Source organism: Lepus europaeus, chromosome 15 (assembly GCF_033115175.1).
Source record: "Lepus europaeus isolate LE1 chromosome 15, mLepTim1.pri, whole genome shotgun sequence".
Lineage (NCBI taxonomy): Eukaryota > Metazoa > Chordata > Mammalia > Lagomorpha > Leporidae > Lepus > Lepus europaeus.
The window spans coordinates 57,115,986-57,133,464 of NC_084841.1; the positions used below are offsets into that span (position 1 = coordinate 57,115,986).

Genomic DNA, 17,479 nt, shown 5'->3' on the forward strand with positions numbered 1-17,479 from the left:
AAATAAATAAATCTTTTATTTTTTTAAAAAAGAATCTGTCCCCCAATTTTATCTATAAATTAATTTTTTTCTGTTTTTAAAATTTTTTCATTTTTTTTTTGGAAAGGCAAAGAGAGAGAGAGAGAGAGAGAGATTTTATCCATTGGTTTTCTCTGCAAATGCTGGGAACAGCCAGGCCTGGGTCAGGTGGAAGCTAGGGAAACCAGAGATCCATCTGTTTGTTTGTTTGCTTGTTTAATTTTTTGACAGGCAGAGTGGACAGTGAGAGAGAAAGACAGAGAGAATGGTCTTCCTTTACCATTGGTTCACCCTCTAATGGCCGCTGCGGCCGGCACACTGCACTGATCCGAAGGCAGGAGCCAGGTGCTTCTCCTGGTCTCCCATGCAGGTGCAGGGCCCAAGGACTTGGGCCATCCTCCACTGCACTCCCGGGCCACAGCAGAGAGCTGGCCTGGAAGAGGGGCGACTGAGACAGAATCCGGCGCCCCGACCGGGACTAGAACCTGGTGTGCCAGTGCCGCAGGCAGAGGCTTAACCTAGTGAGCCGCGGCGCCAGCCTAGAGCTCCATCTCTATATTCCATGTAGATGGCAGGGGCCCAAGCACTTGGGCCATGTTTCATTGCCTTCCCAGGCCTATTAGGGAACTAGATGCGAAATTGAGCAACCGGGGCTTGAACTGGCATTCTGATACAGAATGTTGGCATCGCAAGCAGTAGCTTAACCCCCTGCACCACAATGCTGAACCCTGTTTGCACCATTTTATGTTGCCAGCAGCAATGTAGGAGGCTTCTCTATATCTTTGTCAATACATTTCCGTTTTTTCCCTCCATAAATTAAAGCAATCTGCTTAGCTTTTAAAGTGTACTTAGTACCAGTTCATATTCAAATTCTCCCAAATGTTTAAACCTCCCCTCATGCCATTCAGACTAATCAAATATATCATCATTTTCATCTTCTTGAAGGAGACTCACTGACATCTTCTACCCTGTTGCAATATGAATGCAATATTGTCTTACAGTCATCCTGGGACCCTGGGATCCTGACATCCGGGAGATTCTCCAGTGTTGTGTCTCATGCTTCTTGGAGCCAATCTCATCCTCCTTTAGTTTTTTTTTTTTTTTTTTTTTTTTTTTTAGTATAGAAGCAGGTGTTGTGGTGTAGCTGTTAAGCCACTATTTGAGACACCACATCCTTGCCTTTGCCTCTCTCTCTCTCTCTCTTTTTTTTTTTTTTTGACAGGCAGAGTGGACAGTGAGAGAGAGAGACAGAGAGAAAGGTCTTCCTTTTTGCCGTTGGTTCACCCTCCAATGGCTGCCATGGCCGGCGCGCTGCGGCTGGTGCACCATACTGATCCAAAGCCAGGAGCCAGGTGCTTCTCCTGGTCTCCCATGCGGGTGCAGGCCCCAAGCACTTGGGCCATCCTCCACTGCACTCCCGGGCCATAGCAGAGAGCTGGCCTGGAAGAGGGGCAACCGGGATAGAATCCGGCACCCTGACCGGGACTAGAACCCAGTGTGCCAGCGCCACAGATAGAGGATTAGCCTAGTGAACTGCGGCGCTGGCCCTCCTCTAGGTTTATGACTTGTTTTGATGGGACATTCCTCCATGGTTCCCTGGGAAATCTGCATAAGAGAGACATGTTTTAACTTAAAATTTTTTAATTTATTAAAAAAAAATTTTTTTTGTTTAAAAGGCAGAGTTACAGAGAGAAGGGGAGAGGCTGAGAGAGAGATCTTTCATCTGTTGGTTCACTCCCTGAAATGGCCACAATGGCCTGGGCTGGGGCAGGCTATAACCAGGAGCCTGGAACTCCCATCTGGGCTTCCCTCACGAGTGTCAGGGGCCCAAGTACTAAAGGCATCTTCTGCTGCTTTCGCAAGATATTAGCAGGGTGCTGGAAGCGGAGCAGCTGGGACTTGAATCAACACTTAAATGGGAAGCCGGTGCTTAACCCACTGTGCCGCAATGCACAAGCTCTGAATCTTTTTCTTAAATATTTTCAATTTATTTAGTTGAGGTAGACAAAGAGACAGACAGTGAGAGAGAGAGCTCTCATCTGTTGGTTCATTCCCCAAGTGCCCATAATGGCCAGAGCTGTGCCGGGGCCAAAGCCGAGGCAGGAGCTCAGTCCGGGTCTCCCACAGGGGCGGAGTAATTTAGTTACTTTAGCTGTTACTGATGTTTTCCATAAGCTACATTAGTAGGAAGCCGGAGTCAGGAGCTACAGGTGAGTGTTCAACTATGGGATGTGGTCCTTTTAACCACTACGCCAAATAACCCCCACCCCTTCTGATTTTTTTTAAATTTATTTATTTGAAAGGCAGAGCTACAGAAAGAGACAGGGAGAGATAGAGAGAGATTCTAGCAGTTGGTTCACGCCACAGATGGCAGCAATGGTCAGAGCTGGGCTGACCCGAAGCCAGGAGCCAGGAGCTTTCCCCAGATCTCCATGTAGGTACAGGGATCCAAGCACTTGGGCCATCTTCCACTGCTTTTATAGGCTATAGCAGAGAGCAGGATTGGAAGAGAAGCAGCTAGGACTCGAACCAACATCCATATGGGATGCCAGTACCACAGGTGGAGGCTTTGCCCACTATACCACTTCTCTGGCCCCCAGAGTATTCTTTATTCTTAAGTCTTTATCTGATATTAATATTGCCACTTCAGCTTTTCTAAAAGATTTATTTATTTATTTGAAAGGTAGAGACACACAGAGAGAGAGAGAAAGTGAGAGAGAGGGAGAGAGAGAGAGAGAGAGAGAATCTTCTATCCACTGGGTCACTCCCCAAATGGCTGCAAAGCCAGGAACCAGGAGCTTCTTCTAGGCCTCCCATGTGGATGCAGCTGCTCAAGCACTTGGACCATCTTCTGCTGCTTTCCCAGGCACATTAACAGCGAGCTGGATCTGAAGAGGAGCAGCTGGGACACAAACCAGCACTCTTATGGGATGCCAGTGTCGCAGACAGAGGCTTAACCTTCTACGCCGCAGTGCCAGCCCCTCCAGCGTTTTTAGAATTAGTTTTTACAAGTTATATCTTTTTTAAAATCATTTTTTTTGACATGCAGAGTGGACAGTAGAGGGAGACAGAGAGAAAGGTCTTCCTTTTGCCGTTGGTTCACCCTCCAATGGCCGCCGCAGTAGGCGCGCTGCGGCCGGCGCACCACGCTGTTCCGATGGCAGGAGCCAGGTGCTTCTCCTGGTCTCCCATGGGGTGCAGGGCCCAAGGACTTGGGCCATCCTCCACTGCACTCCCTGGCCACAGCAGAGAGCTAGCCTGGAAGAGGGGCAACCGGGACAGGATCGGTGCCCCGACCGGGACTAGAACCCGGTGTGCCGGCACCGCAAGGTGGAGGATTAGCCTGTTAAGCCACGGCACCGGCCCTAAAATCATTTTAATTCTTATATATCTGCAATTATATTGTAAGTGAACTTCTTGTAGCAGCAAAGTTGGGTCTTGCTTTTTTATCAGTCTCACAATATCTGTTATAAGAAAAATGAGTATGTGTACAATATTAATGTAATTGTTGATAAATATTTTGGCATTCATTTTCTTTTTGTTCCATCTCTTCTTTCTTTTTTTTTCTTTTCCTGACTTTTTGGGGTTTGAGTACTTTTGTCTTTTAATAACAAATCTTTAGTTTATTTGAAGCAATTCAGTTTCAAAAACTTTAAGTTACAGCAGTCACAGACAAAACAGGGTAGTCAGAAACAGTAAAGAACAATCAGGAGTAGTGTATTTTTTGTTTGTTTTAAAGATTTATTTGTTTATTTGAAAGGCAGAGTTACAGAGGGGGAGAGACAGAGGCTGAGAGAGGTCTTCCATCCTCTGGTTCACTCCCCAAATGGCTACAATGGCCAGGACTGGGCCAGGCCAAAGCAAGGAGCCAGGAGCTTCTTCCAGGTCTCCCATGTGGGTGCGGCTTCCCAAGCACTTGGGCCATCTTCTGCTGCTTTCCCAGGCACATTAACAGGGAGCTGGATCGGAAGTGGAGCAGCCGGAACTCGAATCTGCACCCCATGGGATGCTGGAACTGCAGACAGCAACTTAACCCGCTGTGCCACAGCACCGGCCCCCTTTTGGTTTGTTTTTAACACTGCCATGGCCTTATTCAAAACGCAGTTGCACAAGAATATTAGCAAAGTTTTTAAGGAGAAATTCTGTAGGAACTTAACACACTATCTACATACTGCCATACAAAGAACAGAAAAACAGGTACAAAATATACAAACATACAAAATATAAAACCCACTCTTACTTATTTTCATGAGAGCACCACCCTCAAAACTAAGTCTGTCTTGAAAGTTAGCTGCAGGCTCTAAATATTGTTTTCATACCAAAGAACTCTTAATTTTGATTGCACAATATGATAGTTTACAGAAAGTTAATATATAGATTTTGTTTTAAAAATAGGTATTTTATCATCTGGCATAGTATGCAGTGACAATTATTAGGTACTAAAACAGGAAATTTGAACTCTTAAAATTAGGAGGAAGATGTTAAAGTCTTTTGGAGATTCCAATCTCCCCACTAAATTTATCCCAAATGTTTTATTTCAGTCAGTTGTACAATTTTTTTTTAGTTTCTTTGCAAATAACTGCACTTTTAAAAGCTTGAGTATTTTTAATACTTAATTTTATCGACATTTTTGATGTATTAGCTATTCATCTTTGTCTTTTTAGTACTTTCTCTAGGTTTTATGATAGGCATGTTTAATATATCATAGTCATCTTCAAAAAGGACTAAAACTTAACAGAAAATATATGAACCATACAACAGTACAGTTCCATGTCTCTCCTCTTAATACTTTGTGCTGTTATTATACATTTATGATGCTTTACAAGGGGCAGGTATGTGGCCTTTAAGGTAACCAGCGATTGGCAAACACGCATCCCGTATCAGAGTGCTTGGGTTCGAGTCCTGGCTCCACTCCCAAATCCAGCTTCCTGCTAGTACACACTATGGAGGGGGCAGAAGGTATCTCAAGTAGTTGGGTTCATGCCACCCACATGGGAGACTTGAATTGAGCTTCAGCCTGGCCCAGTTATATCCGTGGCAGACATTTGGGGAGTAGTCCCATGGATGGGTGCTTTCTCTGTCTCTCAAATAATTTCTTTAAAAAGTTCACAGAAAATGGAATTAATGAGGGGCTGGCACTGTGGTGCAGTGGCTTAAAGCCCTGGCCTGCAGTGCCAGCATCGCATATGGGCGCTGGTTCTAGTCCCAGCTGTTCCTCTTCTGATCCAGCTCTCTGCTATGGCCTGGGATAGCAGTAGAAGATGGCCCAAGTGCTTGGGCCCCTGCACCCATGTGGGAGGCCCAGAGGAAGCTCCTGGTTCCTGGCTTCGGATTGGTGCAGCTCCGGCCATTGCAGCCATTTGGGGAGTGAACCATCGGGTGGAAGATCTCTCTCTCTGTCTTTACCTCTCTCTGTAGCTCTGTCTTTAAAAAAAAAAAAAAGAAGAAGAAGAAGAAGTGGAACTGGTGCTCCGGTATGGGATGCTGGTGTCATAGGCAGGGGCTTAACTCACTGTGCCAAATGCCAGACACTAAAAAAATTATCTTTTAAAGTACTTTTATAAGCAGCGAAAAGATGTCATTTGTATTTACCCACTTAGTTACCATTCCTGACACTCTTCTTTCCTAGGGGTAAATTCAAGTTTCCTCACAATATAAAGTTCCTGCTCGCTGAACAGTTTCCTTTCACACTCTTTGTGGAGCAGGTTCTCTGGCAACTCACTTTACTGGGTTTGGTTGCATGAAAAAGTCTATATTTTACCTTCTTTCATTACCCTTTTGCTTGATGGGTCTATTTGTCTCTTGATTTGTCTCTCTGTGGCTGATCTTGGACAGAAATAGGAAAAGTCCTCCTTGCTGTTTTTCTGTTGCTATGCTTGTGTTCTTGGTCTCATCTTGAAGTCATCTAAGGAAGATGAAATGAACTCTCCCCTTGCTTGACCTGCTGCTCGCCTGTGATTCCATAGTGTGGAGATGGGCCCGAGACAGTTGATGCTTCTAGTTTTTTCTGTTGACCTCCCCACATTTATGGTTCTCACCTGTCAGAGTCAATACTTGCAGGTAGAGCTTTCTTGAATTTTCTCTGTTAGTTCAGCAGACATCATACCTGAGTTTAGAAGGTGTTTGCATCCCAGTTTCTTGCTGTGTGGCAAATGGATTTTAGAGAGTATGTTTGTGACAGTTTTCAGTTTAGATATTGATAAGAGTTTTCTAGAAAAAAAATAATCTTTTTATTTGGGAATAATAACATTTACGGAAGAAATAGCATTACATAGAGTTTCTTTTTCTTTTTAAAGATTTATTTATTTATTTCAGAAGTAGAGATACAGACAGTGAGAGGGAGAGACAGAGAGAAACGTCTTCCGTCCACTGGTTCACTCCCCAAATGGCCGCAACGGCCGGAGCTACGCCAATCCAAAGCCAGGAGCCAGGAGCCTCTTCCTGGTCTCCCACGTGGGTGCAGGGGCCCAAGGACTTGGGCCATCTTCTACTGATTTCCCAGGCCATAGCAGAGAGCTGGATGGGAAGAGAAGCAGCTGGGATTAGAACCAGTGCTCATATGGGATGCTGGCACTGCAGGCAGAGGATTAACCTACTGCACCACAGTGCTGGCCCCCAAGAGTTTCTACCTATGCATATTAACTTACCCAGCTTCTTCTGATGCTGGCGTCTTATGTTACCATGGTACCTTTGTTGAAGTTTGGAGTTGCTGCAGTGGTCCCTTTCTGTTTACCAAATTCCAGCCTTTATTTGGACTTCACCAGTTTTTCCTTTTTTGTGTTTTGGGATCTGTAAGTGGAGGAATTTTCTTCTCTCTCTCTCTTTTGATTCTTTAAGTTCATTTTTATTGGTTTCATGGATGAGCATTAAATATGTACTCATTCCACCAAATTTCCTAGATATCCTCACCATCACTTCATAAACCACTTTCTATGGCCAAGAGCCACAGAGAACCACTGGAAATGTTAGTCTTATACTTAATCTTTGCCCCCTGAAACTCCAGCAGGACTTTTTACAACCCAATGTGAAGCAAATGTTTAATTGCCTATAACTGGTTTTATAACTGTTACCCTTTGTGTTTAGTTGTCAGTTTCTCCAAACTTTGAAGTCTTCTGCACAAGTGGCTCCAGACCTTGAAGGCCATGGTGAACTTCCTGAATTAACGGTAATGACCCCTACCATCCTGCTTGTTTTCAGCTGTCCATGATCATGTATGTGACTGAAAGCTCTTCTGAACAGGGATAACTCATCATAGATAATAAATAAATTCTACAAATATCTACTGAGTAACCATCACACATCGGGTGTGGTCGGGAGGAACAGGGTGAGCCAGTGACCCAAGGCCCGGCTTCAGGAAACATGTGGTCTGTCCCTCCTGCTGCAGAGTTGAGTCTGTCACACTCAGGGCTGAGCTGCATGCAGCCTGCTGGGTCCCACGTGGGATCTCCCACTTGGAAGGCAGTGAGGCCTGACCTTCCACTTGGCTTTGTTCAAGGCTCGGAAGGTCTGTTTCTTTAACCAAAGAAGAAACCTAGATAACAGGTTGACCTATCTACACTGTTCTCTAAGCTACAGGTCGCTGTCCCCTTACTACACACACACATCCCCACCATCTGATTTTGGAGCTGTGTGTTAGGTATGTAACGTTCGTGCCACAGGAAGAAAAAGCAGACTGTTATGCACTCAATCCACCTTTCATATTCATGAATCAGAAAGTGACATGGGAGGAGGAAAGTTTATGTAATATTAAAAATGTAGGGAATAACTCAGGACAGAGGCTGCACGTTAGAGTTTTTGACGGGTTCTTGCTGTAGACTCCATGAGTCTGATGAGCAAGGATAGGACTCACCCATGGGGTGTAGCCTATGTGTACCATCTGGGAACACCCCCTCTCACAGATGTGTGCAGATTGTTTCATATCTGGGGCACACCCCCCTTCAATCACCATGCATACCCAAGGATGGGCTGGGTTTAGAAGATGTTCGGTCCCCATTTATAACACAATGTCCCATGCTCTGATGCAAATTTTGATTCAATAAGGGCTTTTATTTTTCAAAGGAATCCACCAAGGGAAGCAGTCCCAAGGAATCAGTAGAATTTAATTCTACAGGGCCAGGTAAGATCCTTGAAGTAGCACAATGGGATTATATATATGTGTAAATCTAGTTGTTTAGGGGCGGGGATATGACAAGAGTGATGAGTTGGAATTGTCCAGAGAGCTCCTAGAGAGAAGCAGTGTTGGAATGGAGCGCGTTCTGTGCGAGGGCAGTCGGGATTCTTGTAACATCTCCAGAGTGGACGCAGGACCAAACTGACAGTGGTCAGTGAGTCTCAGATGCAAACAAAACAGTGTTTAAAGCAACAGTCATGGGAGATTATAGAATTCCATGGTGTTCCTACTAGGTGCACCTGATGTCTAGGACCCCGTGCCAAGTGAGGTACCTTTGGCATAGAACCCCCCCCCCCCCATTCTGATTTTGTAGGAAGCACTGTGAAAGGATTGAAATCTGGGAATCAGAAGGCCACAGCAGGTCCCAATCCACCCATAGCGGATGGGCAGAATGGTATTAGGATTGAGAGATGTGCACGTGGTGCCCAGCCATGCCCCTGTCTTCCCGCCACAGAGAGGACGCAGGGTGAAGCCCAGTGGCTTCAGGAGGCAAAGAGTCTGAGTGAGCAGCTGAGAGCAGCCTACACTGACGCCACTTTCCGCCGCATGACTCTGCTCGAGGTCTCCTCCAGTCTAGCCACGGACCCCTTGCTGGGCTGTGACCTGTCCATTGTCACAAAGCATGTCAGCAGCCCCATGCAAAAGCCTGTGGCATTACATGAGGCCTTGGCCGCCTTGAACTCTGTCATGTGTGTGGAGGGTGAAGCTGGCAGTGGGAAGACGGTGCTGCTAAAGAAGATAGCTTTTCTATGGGCGTCAGGATGCTGTCCCTTGTTAAACCGCTTCCAGCTGGTCTTCTACCTGTCCCTTGGTTCGACCAGACCGGACCAGGGACTTGCCAGCATCATTTGCAGCCAACTCCTAGGGACAGAGGGATCTGTTACTGAAATGTGCCTGCGAACCATCATCCAGCAGTTGAAGAATCAAGTCTTATTCCTTTTGGATGATTACAAGGAAATGTGTTCGCTCCCCCAAGTCATAGAGAAACTGATTCAAAAGAACCACTTGTCACAGACCTGCGTACTGATCGCCGTCCGCACAAACAGGGCCAGGGCCCTTCGCCGCTACCTGGACAGGACTCTGGAGATCACGGCGTTCCCTTTCTACAACACCGTCTATATACTACGGACGTTCTTTTTGCATAACATCAGCCGTCTGCAGAGGTTTATGGTTCACTTCGGAATGAATGAGGATTTGCAGGGAATTCAGAAAACCCCCCTCTTTGTGGCTGCGGTCTGTGCCGACTGGTTTCGGCGTCCATTCCACCAGTCCTTTGACGACGATGCGGTGTTCAGGTGCTACATGGAATGCCTTTCCTTAAAGCACAGCCCTTCCGCTGAACTTCTGAAAGCAACCGTGTCCTCCTGCGGCGAGCTGGCCTTGAAAGGGTTTTTTGTGTCTTGCTATGAGTTTGATGGCAGTGAGCTCACAGAAGCAGGGGTTGATGAAGATGAAGACCTGACCATGAGCCTGATGAGCAGATTCTCAGCCCAGAGACTGAGACCAGTCTACCGGTTCTTAAATCCTGCATTTCAGGAATTTCTTGCTGGGATGAGGTTGATTGAACTCCTGGATTCGGACAGGCAGGAGGACCAAGATTTGGGACTTTTTTATTTGAGACACATTGACTCATCCATCATGGCTGTAAGTCCCTATGCCAATTTCTTAAACTACATCTCTAGTCACACTTCAACAAAGGCGGGACCGAAAATTGTATCCCACTTGCTCCAGTTGATGAGTAATGAAGCATCATTGGAGATTATATCTGAAGATGATGACTACGCGAAGCGGCATCCGAGGATGTCAGAGAAGATGCAAATATTTAGGAGCCTGTGGCAAGTATCTCCGCAAGCTTACTTTTCACTGGTTTCAGAACACTTCCTGAGTCTCGCCTTAAAAATCGCTTATCAAAGCGACACCGTGGCCGCGTGTTCTCCATTCGTTCTGGAATTCCTTCGAGGGAGGACCCTGACCTGGAAGGTACTGCAGTTACAGTACTTTTTCGACCACCCGGAAAGCCTGTTGCTATTGAGGAGTATCCAGGTCTTGATACAAGGAGTGAAAGGGGAGCCTAGGCCAGATTTTTCAGTCATGGCAGCATGCTTGGACAAATCGCAGGCACCGACTATAGATCAGGACTACGCCTCGGTCTTTGAACCCATGAAGGACTGGGAGCAGGAGCTGGCTGAAAAAGAGGAGAGCTTGAAGAACTTCCTGAAGATCCGACGCCAGGCACCACCGGACCTCGGTGCCGGCTACTGGAAACTCTCTCCAAAGCAGCCCAAGATTCCGCTCCTGCAAGTCCACGTGACCAGGGCCGACGCCGTGGACCAGGACACGCTCAGGGCTCTAACGGCGGCTTTCTCAGCTTCGCAGCACATCGAACTCCATTTAAGCCACAGCAGAGGCTTTATTGAAAGCATCCGTCCAGCTCTGGAGCTGTGTAAGGCCTCCGTCACCAAGTGCTCCATAGGCAATGCTGAGCTCAGCCCAGAGGAGCAGGAACTGCTTCTCGCCCTGCCTTCCCTGGAATCGCTTCACGTTGAGGGGATGCCCCAGTTACAAGGTAACTATGTTTTAGGTGACCATTCCCATGTGTGATTCTGTTTCCCCACTGTTAGCTTTAGGTGGATGAAAACGTCTGTAGGCACAAGAACATAAATGCTCCTTTAAAATAAAAAGATTTATTTATTTGCAAGGTAGAGTTACAGAGAGAGAGAAGGAGAGACAGAGCGAGAGAGAGAATCTTCCATCCGCTGGTTCACACCCCAAATGGCTGCAATGACCAGGGCTGTGTTAGGCTGAAGCCAGGAGCCAGGACCTTTTTTTTTTGGGTCCCATGTGTGCGCAAGGGCCCAAGCACTTGGGCCATCTTCCGCTGCTCTCCCAGGTGCATTAGCAGTGAGCTGGATCAGAAGTGGAGCAGCCGAGACTCCAACTGGAGCCACAGGCTTAATCCGCTGAGCCACAGTGCCAGCCCCATAAATGCTCCTTAATAGATTAGATATAAGGGGCCGGTGCTGTGGCGTAGTGAGTAAAGCTGCTCCTATGGTGCCGGCATCCCATATGGGCGCCGGCTCAAGTCCTGGTTGCTCTACTTCCGATCCAGTTCCCTGCTAATGCACCTGGGAAAGCAACGGAAGATGGAGTGAACAGCAGATAGAAGACCTCTCTCTCTGCCTCTTCCTCTCTCTCTCTCTGTAAATCTGCCTCAAAAATAAATAAATAATTTTTTTTTAAAAAAGACAAGATACAAAATAAACATTCACTAATTTTTTTTGTCAGTAGTATGAATTAGTGAATAACAGAATGGTTTTCAAGTAACTCAGATAAAGTATTAATACTTAATTTTTATGTTCTCAGTAATCAGACATGAATTACTTGTTATTTGTAAAAGGATGATCACTAAGCGTAAGATGCTGCTTGGGTGCCAGTGTTGTGGTGCAGCAGGTTAAGCCGATGCATACGACGCTGCCATCCCATATCAGAGTGCTAGCTGGAGTCCTGGCTGCTCTGCTTCCAATCCAGCTCTCTGCTGATACACCTGGGAGAGCAATGGATGATGGCTCAAGGCTTGGGTCCCTGCCACCCACATGGGAAACCCGGAAGGAGTTCTGGGTTCTTGGCTTCAGCCTGGTCCAGACCTGGTTGTTGCAGCCATTTGGAGAGTAAACTAGCAGATGGAAGATCTCTCCATCTCTCCCTCTCTCCCTCTTTCCCTCTGTCTGTCTGTCTCTCTCTCCACCACCCCTCTCTGTCACTCTGCCTTTCAAATATGATACAAGGGGCCAGCGCTATGCCACCTGCAGTGCAGCATCCCATATGAGTACCGGTTTGAGTCCTGCCTGCTCCACTTTCGATCCAGCTCTCTGCTATGGCCTGGGAAAGCAGTAACTCTGTAACTATGTCTTTCAAATGAATAATCTTTTTTAAAGATTTTATTATTTATTTATTTTAGAGGTAGAGTTACAGACAGCGAGAGGGAGAGACCGAGAGAGAAAGGTCTTCCGTTGGCTCACTCCCCAAATGGCCGCAACGGGTGGAGCTGTGCCGATTCAAAGCCAGGAGCCAGGAGCTTCCTCTTGGTCTCCCATGTGGGTGCAGGGGCCCAAGCACCTGGACCATCCTCCACTGCCTTCCCAAGCCACAGCAGAGAGCCGGATCGGAAGAGGAGCAACTGGGACTAGAACCGGTGCCCACATGGGATGCCGGTGCCGCAGGCAGAGGATTAACCTACTGCGCCACGGCGCCAGCCCCCAAATAAATTATCTTTTAAAAAAAACAAATACAGGCCAGCGCTGTGGCTTAACAGGCTAGTCCTCTGCCTTGCGGCGCCAGCACACCGGGTTCTGGTCCCGGTTGGGGCGCCGGATTCTGTCCCGGTTGTCCCTCTTCCAGGCCAGCTCTCTGCTATGGCCCGGGAAGGCAGTGGAGGATGGTCCAAGTCCTTGGGCCCTGCACCCCATGGGAGACCAGGAGAAGCACCTGGCTCCTGCCATCGGATCAGCGAGATGCACCGGCCGCAGCGGCCATTGGAGGGTGAACCAACGGCAAAAGGAAGACCTTTCTCTCTGTCTCTCTCTCACTATCCACTCTGCCTGTCAAACAAACAAATAAAACAAAACAAAAAACAAATACAGTACATAAATCCTATCTATCTATCAAAGCTTGAAAATTACCCTCACCCTAACTACCTGTTGGGACAAAGGACTTGGCCTCTCTGGGAAATAGGTAAACAGCAAATAATGTATCATATTTATTTGCTTTGCTTTAGCCTATATAAGCAGTATTTGATAGTTTTCAGGGAGGACTTTATCAGTCTTCCATTAAATTTATTCATAGGTAGGTAACATTTTTTTGGATAGCAGTATAAATGACAACAGCCAGTTTTGTTTGTTTGTTTGTTTTTGTTTTTTTGTTTTCTTTTCTTCTTTTTTTTTTTTTTTTTTTTTTTTTTACAGGCAGAGTGGATAGTGAGAGAGAGAGACAGAGAGAAAGGTCTTCTTTTTGCCGTTGGTTCACCCTCCAATGGCTGCTGTGGCTGGGGCGCTGCGGCCGGTGCACCGCACTGATCCGAAGCCAGGAGCCAGGTGCTTCTCCTGGTCTCCCATGGGGTGCAGGGCCCAAGCACTTGGGCCATCCTCCACTGCCTTCCTGGGCCACAGCAGAGAGCTGGACTGGAAGAGGAGCAACTGGAGAGAATCCGGCGCCCCGACCGGGACTAGAACCTGCTGTGCTGGCGCCGCAAGGCAGAGGATTAGCCTTGTGAGCCGCGGCGCCGGCCTGACAGCCAGTTTTTATATTCTGTATGTTGCTCACATAACTTTGGCTTTCATCAGTTTCCCTGTTACATGCCAACTTGTACTTTGTTTGTACGTGAACCTTTTGGATCTGTGGGTTGATATGTATCATCCAATTTAGAAAAATTGCTATATTCTTCTAAATAAAATTTTCTAAATAAAATTTACTTTTTAATTACGGTAAAATGTATGTAACACATCCTGATTTTAACCAGCTTAAAGTCTACGATTCAAAGCACTAAGAGCTTTCACATTGTTGTACTGCCATCACCGCCATTCAGCCACAGTTTTTTTCATCTTGCAGCACTGAACTACTTTACCCATTAAGCAGTGACTCCTCCCTCCTAGCAGCCCAGTCTGGTAACTTCTATCCCACTGTTAGCCTCTTGGAATGTGCCTTTTTTTTTTTTAAGATTTATTTATTTATTTGGAAGGTAGAGTTACAGAGAAAAAGAAAGAGGGAATCTTCCATCTGCTGGCTCACTCCTCACAAGGGCACAAAGGCTGGAACTGGACCATTTTGAAACCAGGAACTTTGAAACTTCCGGGTCTCCCAAGCGAGTACAGGGGCCGGGGTACTTGGGCCGTTTTCTGCTGCTTTCCCAAGTGCATTAATAGCTGGATCGGAATAAAAAAGTGGAACAGCTGGGACTTGAACTGGCATTCATATGGGATGCCGGCACTGCAAGTGGAGGCTCACCCTACTATGCCACAGCACCAGCCCCTAGATATTTTATATACATAGAGTTGTGGAATATTTGTTCTTTTGTGTCTAACTTATGTCACTTAGCATAGAATTTTCAAGATTCACTATCTTTGTAGGATGTACCAGAACTTCATTCCTTTTTACAGATGAATAAGATGGCATTGTATAGATCCATCACTTTTTGTTTGTTCACCTGTTGATGGACACTTAGATTATTTTCATCTCCTGGCTACTGTGAGTAATGCTGCAATGAACATTGAGATTACAGCATCTGAGTCCCTGTTTACAATTAATTAATTAATTAATTGAGTCTACACCTAGTAGTGGAATTTCTGGTTCATATGGTGATTCTATGTTTAACTTAAAAGTGTTTTAGAAGTTTATTTGAGGGCCAGTGCCGCGGCTCAACAGGCTAATCCTCCACCTGCGGCGCCGGCACCCCGGTTCTAGTCCCGGTCAGGGCACCAGATTCTGTCCCGGTTGCTCCTCTTCCAGTCCAGCTCTCTGCTGTGGCCCAGGAAGGCAGTGGAGGATGGCCCAGGTCCTTGGGTCCTGCACCCGCATGGGAGACCAGGAGGAAGCACCTGGCTCCTGGCTTTGGATCGGTGCAGCGCGCCTGCCGTAGCAGCCACTTGGGGGGTGAACCAATGGAAGGAAGACCTTTCAGACACAGAAAGCACCCATATGCTGGATCACTCCCCAGATGCCTGCTATGGCTGGAGGCCTGAGGCCGAGAGCTGGAAGCTCAATCCAGGTCTTCACGTGAGTGGCAGAGACTCAGCAACTCGAGCCATCACTTCTGCCTCCTAGAGTCTGCATTAGCAGGAAGTGGAATCAGGAGCCGGAACCAGGGATTGAACCCAGACACTCGGTTACGGCATGGAGCTGTTCTAACTGGCGTCTCGCCTTTTCTGCTGGGCCAGTCAGCTGCCTCTGTGTTTAACCGTGCTGATTAAACTGATGGTGCCATTTTACATTCCCACAGCAATCCATGAGAGCCCCAGCCTCTCCACGTTCTTGTCAACACATGCTGTTTTTTGTTTAGAGTATCATAAAGAGATTCTATGAAGGGGCACAAAGTGGTCAACTCCTGGTTTTTTTTTTTTTTTTTGACAGGCAGAGTGGACAGTGAGAGAGAGACAGAGAGAAAGGTCTTCCTTTTTGCCGTTGGTTCACCCTCCAATGGCAGCTGCGGCCGGCGCACCGCACTGATCCGAAGGCAGGAGCCAGGTGCTTCTCCTGGTCTCCCATGGGGTGCAGGGCCCAAGCACTTGGGCCATCCTCCACTGCCCTCCCGGGCCACAGCAGAGAGCTGGCCTGGAAGAGGGGCAACCGGGACAGGATCCTGTGCCCCGACCGGGACTAGAACCCGGTGTGCCGACGCCACAAGGCGGAGGATTAGCCTGTTAAGCCACGGCGCTGGCCTGTTTTTGTTTTTTATTTATTTATTTTGACAGGCAGAGACAGTGAGAGGGAAAGAGAGAGACAGAGAGAAAGGTCTTCCTTCCGTTGGTTCACCCTCCAATGGCCGCTGTGGCCGGCACATCTCGTTGATCTGAAGCCAGGAGCCAGGTGCTTCTCCTGGTCTCCCATGCGGGTGCAGGGCCCAAGGACTTGGGCCATCCTCCACTGCACTCCCAGGGCACAGCAGAGAGCTGGCCTGGAAGAGGGACAACCGGGACAGAATCCGGCGCCCTGACCGGGACTAGAACCCGGTGTGCTGGCACCGCAAGCGGAGGGCTAGCTTAGTGAGCCGCGGTGCCGGCCTCCTTCTGGTTGCTAATGGCATCAAGCATCTGCCCTTTGCTGTGCTCATAGTGGATGTTGATTGAACTTTTTTGGAGGAATATCGATTCAAGTCCTCTGTCCATTTTTAATTTGTGTGTGTGTGTGTGTTTTGACAGGCAGAGTGGACAGTGAGAGAAAGAGAGAGACAGAGAGAAAGGTCTTCCTTTTTGCCGTTGGTTCACCCTCCAATGGCCGCTGTGGCTGGCGCATCTCGCTGATCCGAAGCTAGGAGCCAGGTGCTTCTCCTGGTCTCCCATGCGGGTGCAGGGCCCAAGCACTTGGGCCATCCTCCACTGCCTTCCCAGGCCATAGCAGAGAGCTGGCCTGGAAGAGGGGCAACCGGGACAGAATCCGGCGCCCCGACCGGGACTAGAACCCGGTGTGCTGACGCCACAAGGCAGAGGATTAGCCTGTTAAGCCACGGCGCCGGCCAGTTGTGTTTTTTGTTGTCATTGAGTCGTAGGAGTTCTTTGTGTAGTCTGCATACTAAGCTCTTATCAGATACACAGTTTGAAAGTATCTCTCACTCTGTAGATTGTCATTCCATCTCATTTTTTAATGTCCTTCCATGCACAAACATTTTGAAACTTTGGTGAAGTCCAGTGTCTCTATTTTCATTTTGTTGTCAGTGCTTATGGTGTCATAGTTAGGGATCTACCACCCAATCCAAGGTAGTGATATTTTCTTCTAAGATTTATACGGTTCTAGTGCTTGTATGTAGGTTGTCTGTAGGTTGTATGTATGTAGCTCTTTTGAGTTAAGCTTTTCTGTGTGGCAGGAGGCAGAAGTCTAACTTCATTCTCTCGCTGTATTCCCACGCCACTTGCTGAAGACATGTTGGAACCAGACAGCACCAGAGTCCAGAGTAGCTCAGGGCCACTCAGCCAGGACTCAGCATCCCGTCAGTAAGTGCTGCCAACAGCAGTGTCTTCAACGTTCTTCACATACGCCCTTTCAAAAGCAGAATGCCATATAGTATGTAAAGGGTTTTCACTTGAAAAAGCGAAAATAATGAAAATGACAGTTCCACAACTTCCTCCTGCAACTGTTTAGATTAATCATGGGAAACTGTGTGCTGCTTTCCAGACCAAATCTTTCCTAACTTGGACAAATTTCTGCACCTGAAAGAACTATCTGTGAATCTACAGGGCAAACTAAATGTTTTCTCGATCCTCCCTGAAGACTCTCCAAGCTTCCACCAGATGGAGAAATTACTGGTCCGCGTGTCGGCTGAGTGTGATCCTTCCAAACTAGGTAAGGGCGGCACTTGGATGTACTTCTTTTCGCATCAGTTGAAAAAGCTACTTGGCCAGTAACTTCCCAGGGAAAGCTTCCGGGCACTAAGAGAGGGTGGGGCCTGTGTATCCATGGTAACTTGTGGGCACAGCACTTTCTTACAAAGAGGGCCGAGAGTTCTTCCCAATAGTGGAACCTCTGTTTGATGTTACTTGTTTTAAGCACCTCCCAACAATCAACTTATTTAGTCTTGCTATCCAC

General features: G+C 47.3%; 1 protein-coding gene across 1 annotated transcript in view; it reads left to right on the top strand.

Annotated features, from left to right (window-relative positions):
• Nucleotides 1-17,298, top strand: part of LOC133774295 (baculoviral IAP repeat-containing protein 1-like) — a 28,928-nt gene extending 11,630 nt beyond the window's left edge. Inside the window, exons 7-10 of the mRNA XM_062211940.1 lie at nucleotides 7,102-7,183; nucleotides 8,077-8,134; nucleotides 8,502-10,754; nucleotides 17,069-17,298. Coding sequence (XP_062067924.1) covers nucleotides 7,102-7,183; nucleotides 8,077-8,134; nucleotides 8,502-10,754; nucleotides 17,069-17,298 — 2,623 coding nt within the window. The remainder of the gene's footprint in view (nucleotides 1-7,101; nucleotides 7,184-8,076; nucleotides 8,135-8,501; nucleotides 10,755-17,068) is intronic.
• The last annotated feature ends 181 nt before the right edge of the window (nucleotides 17,299-17,479 follow it).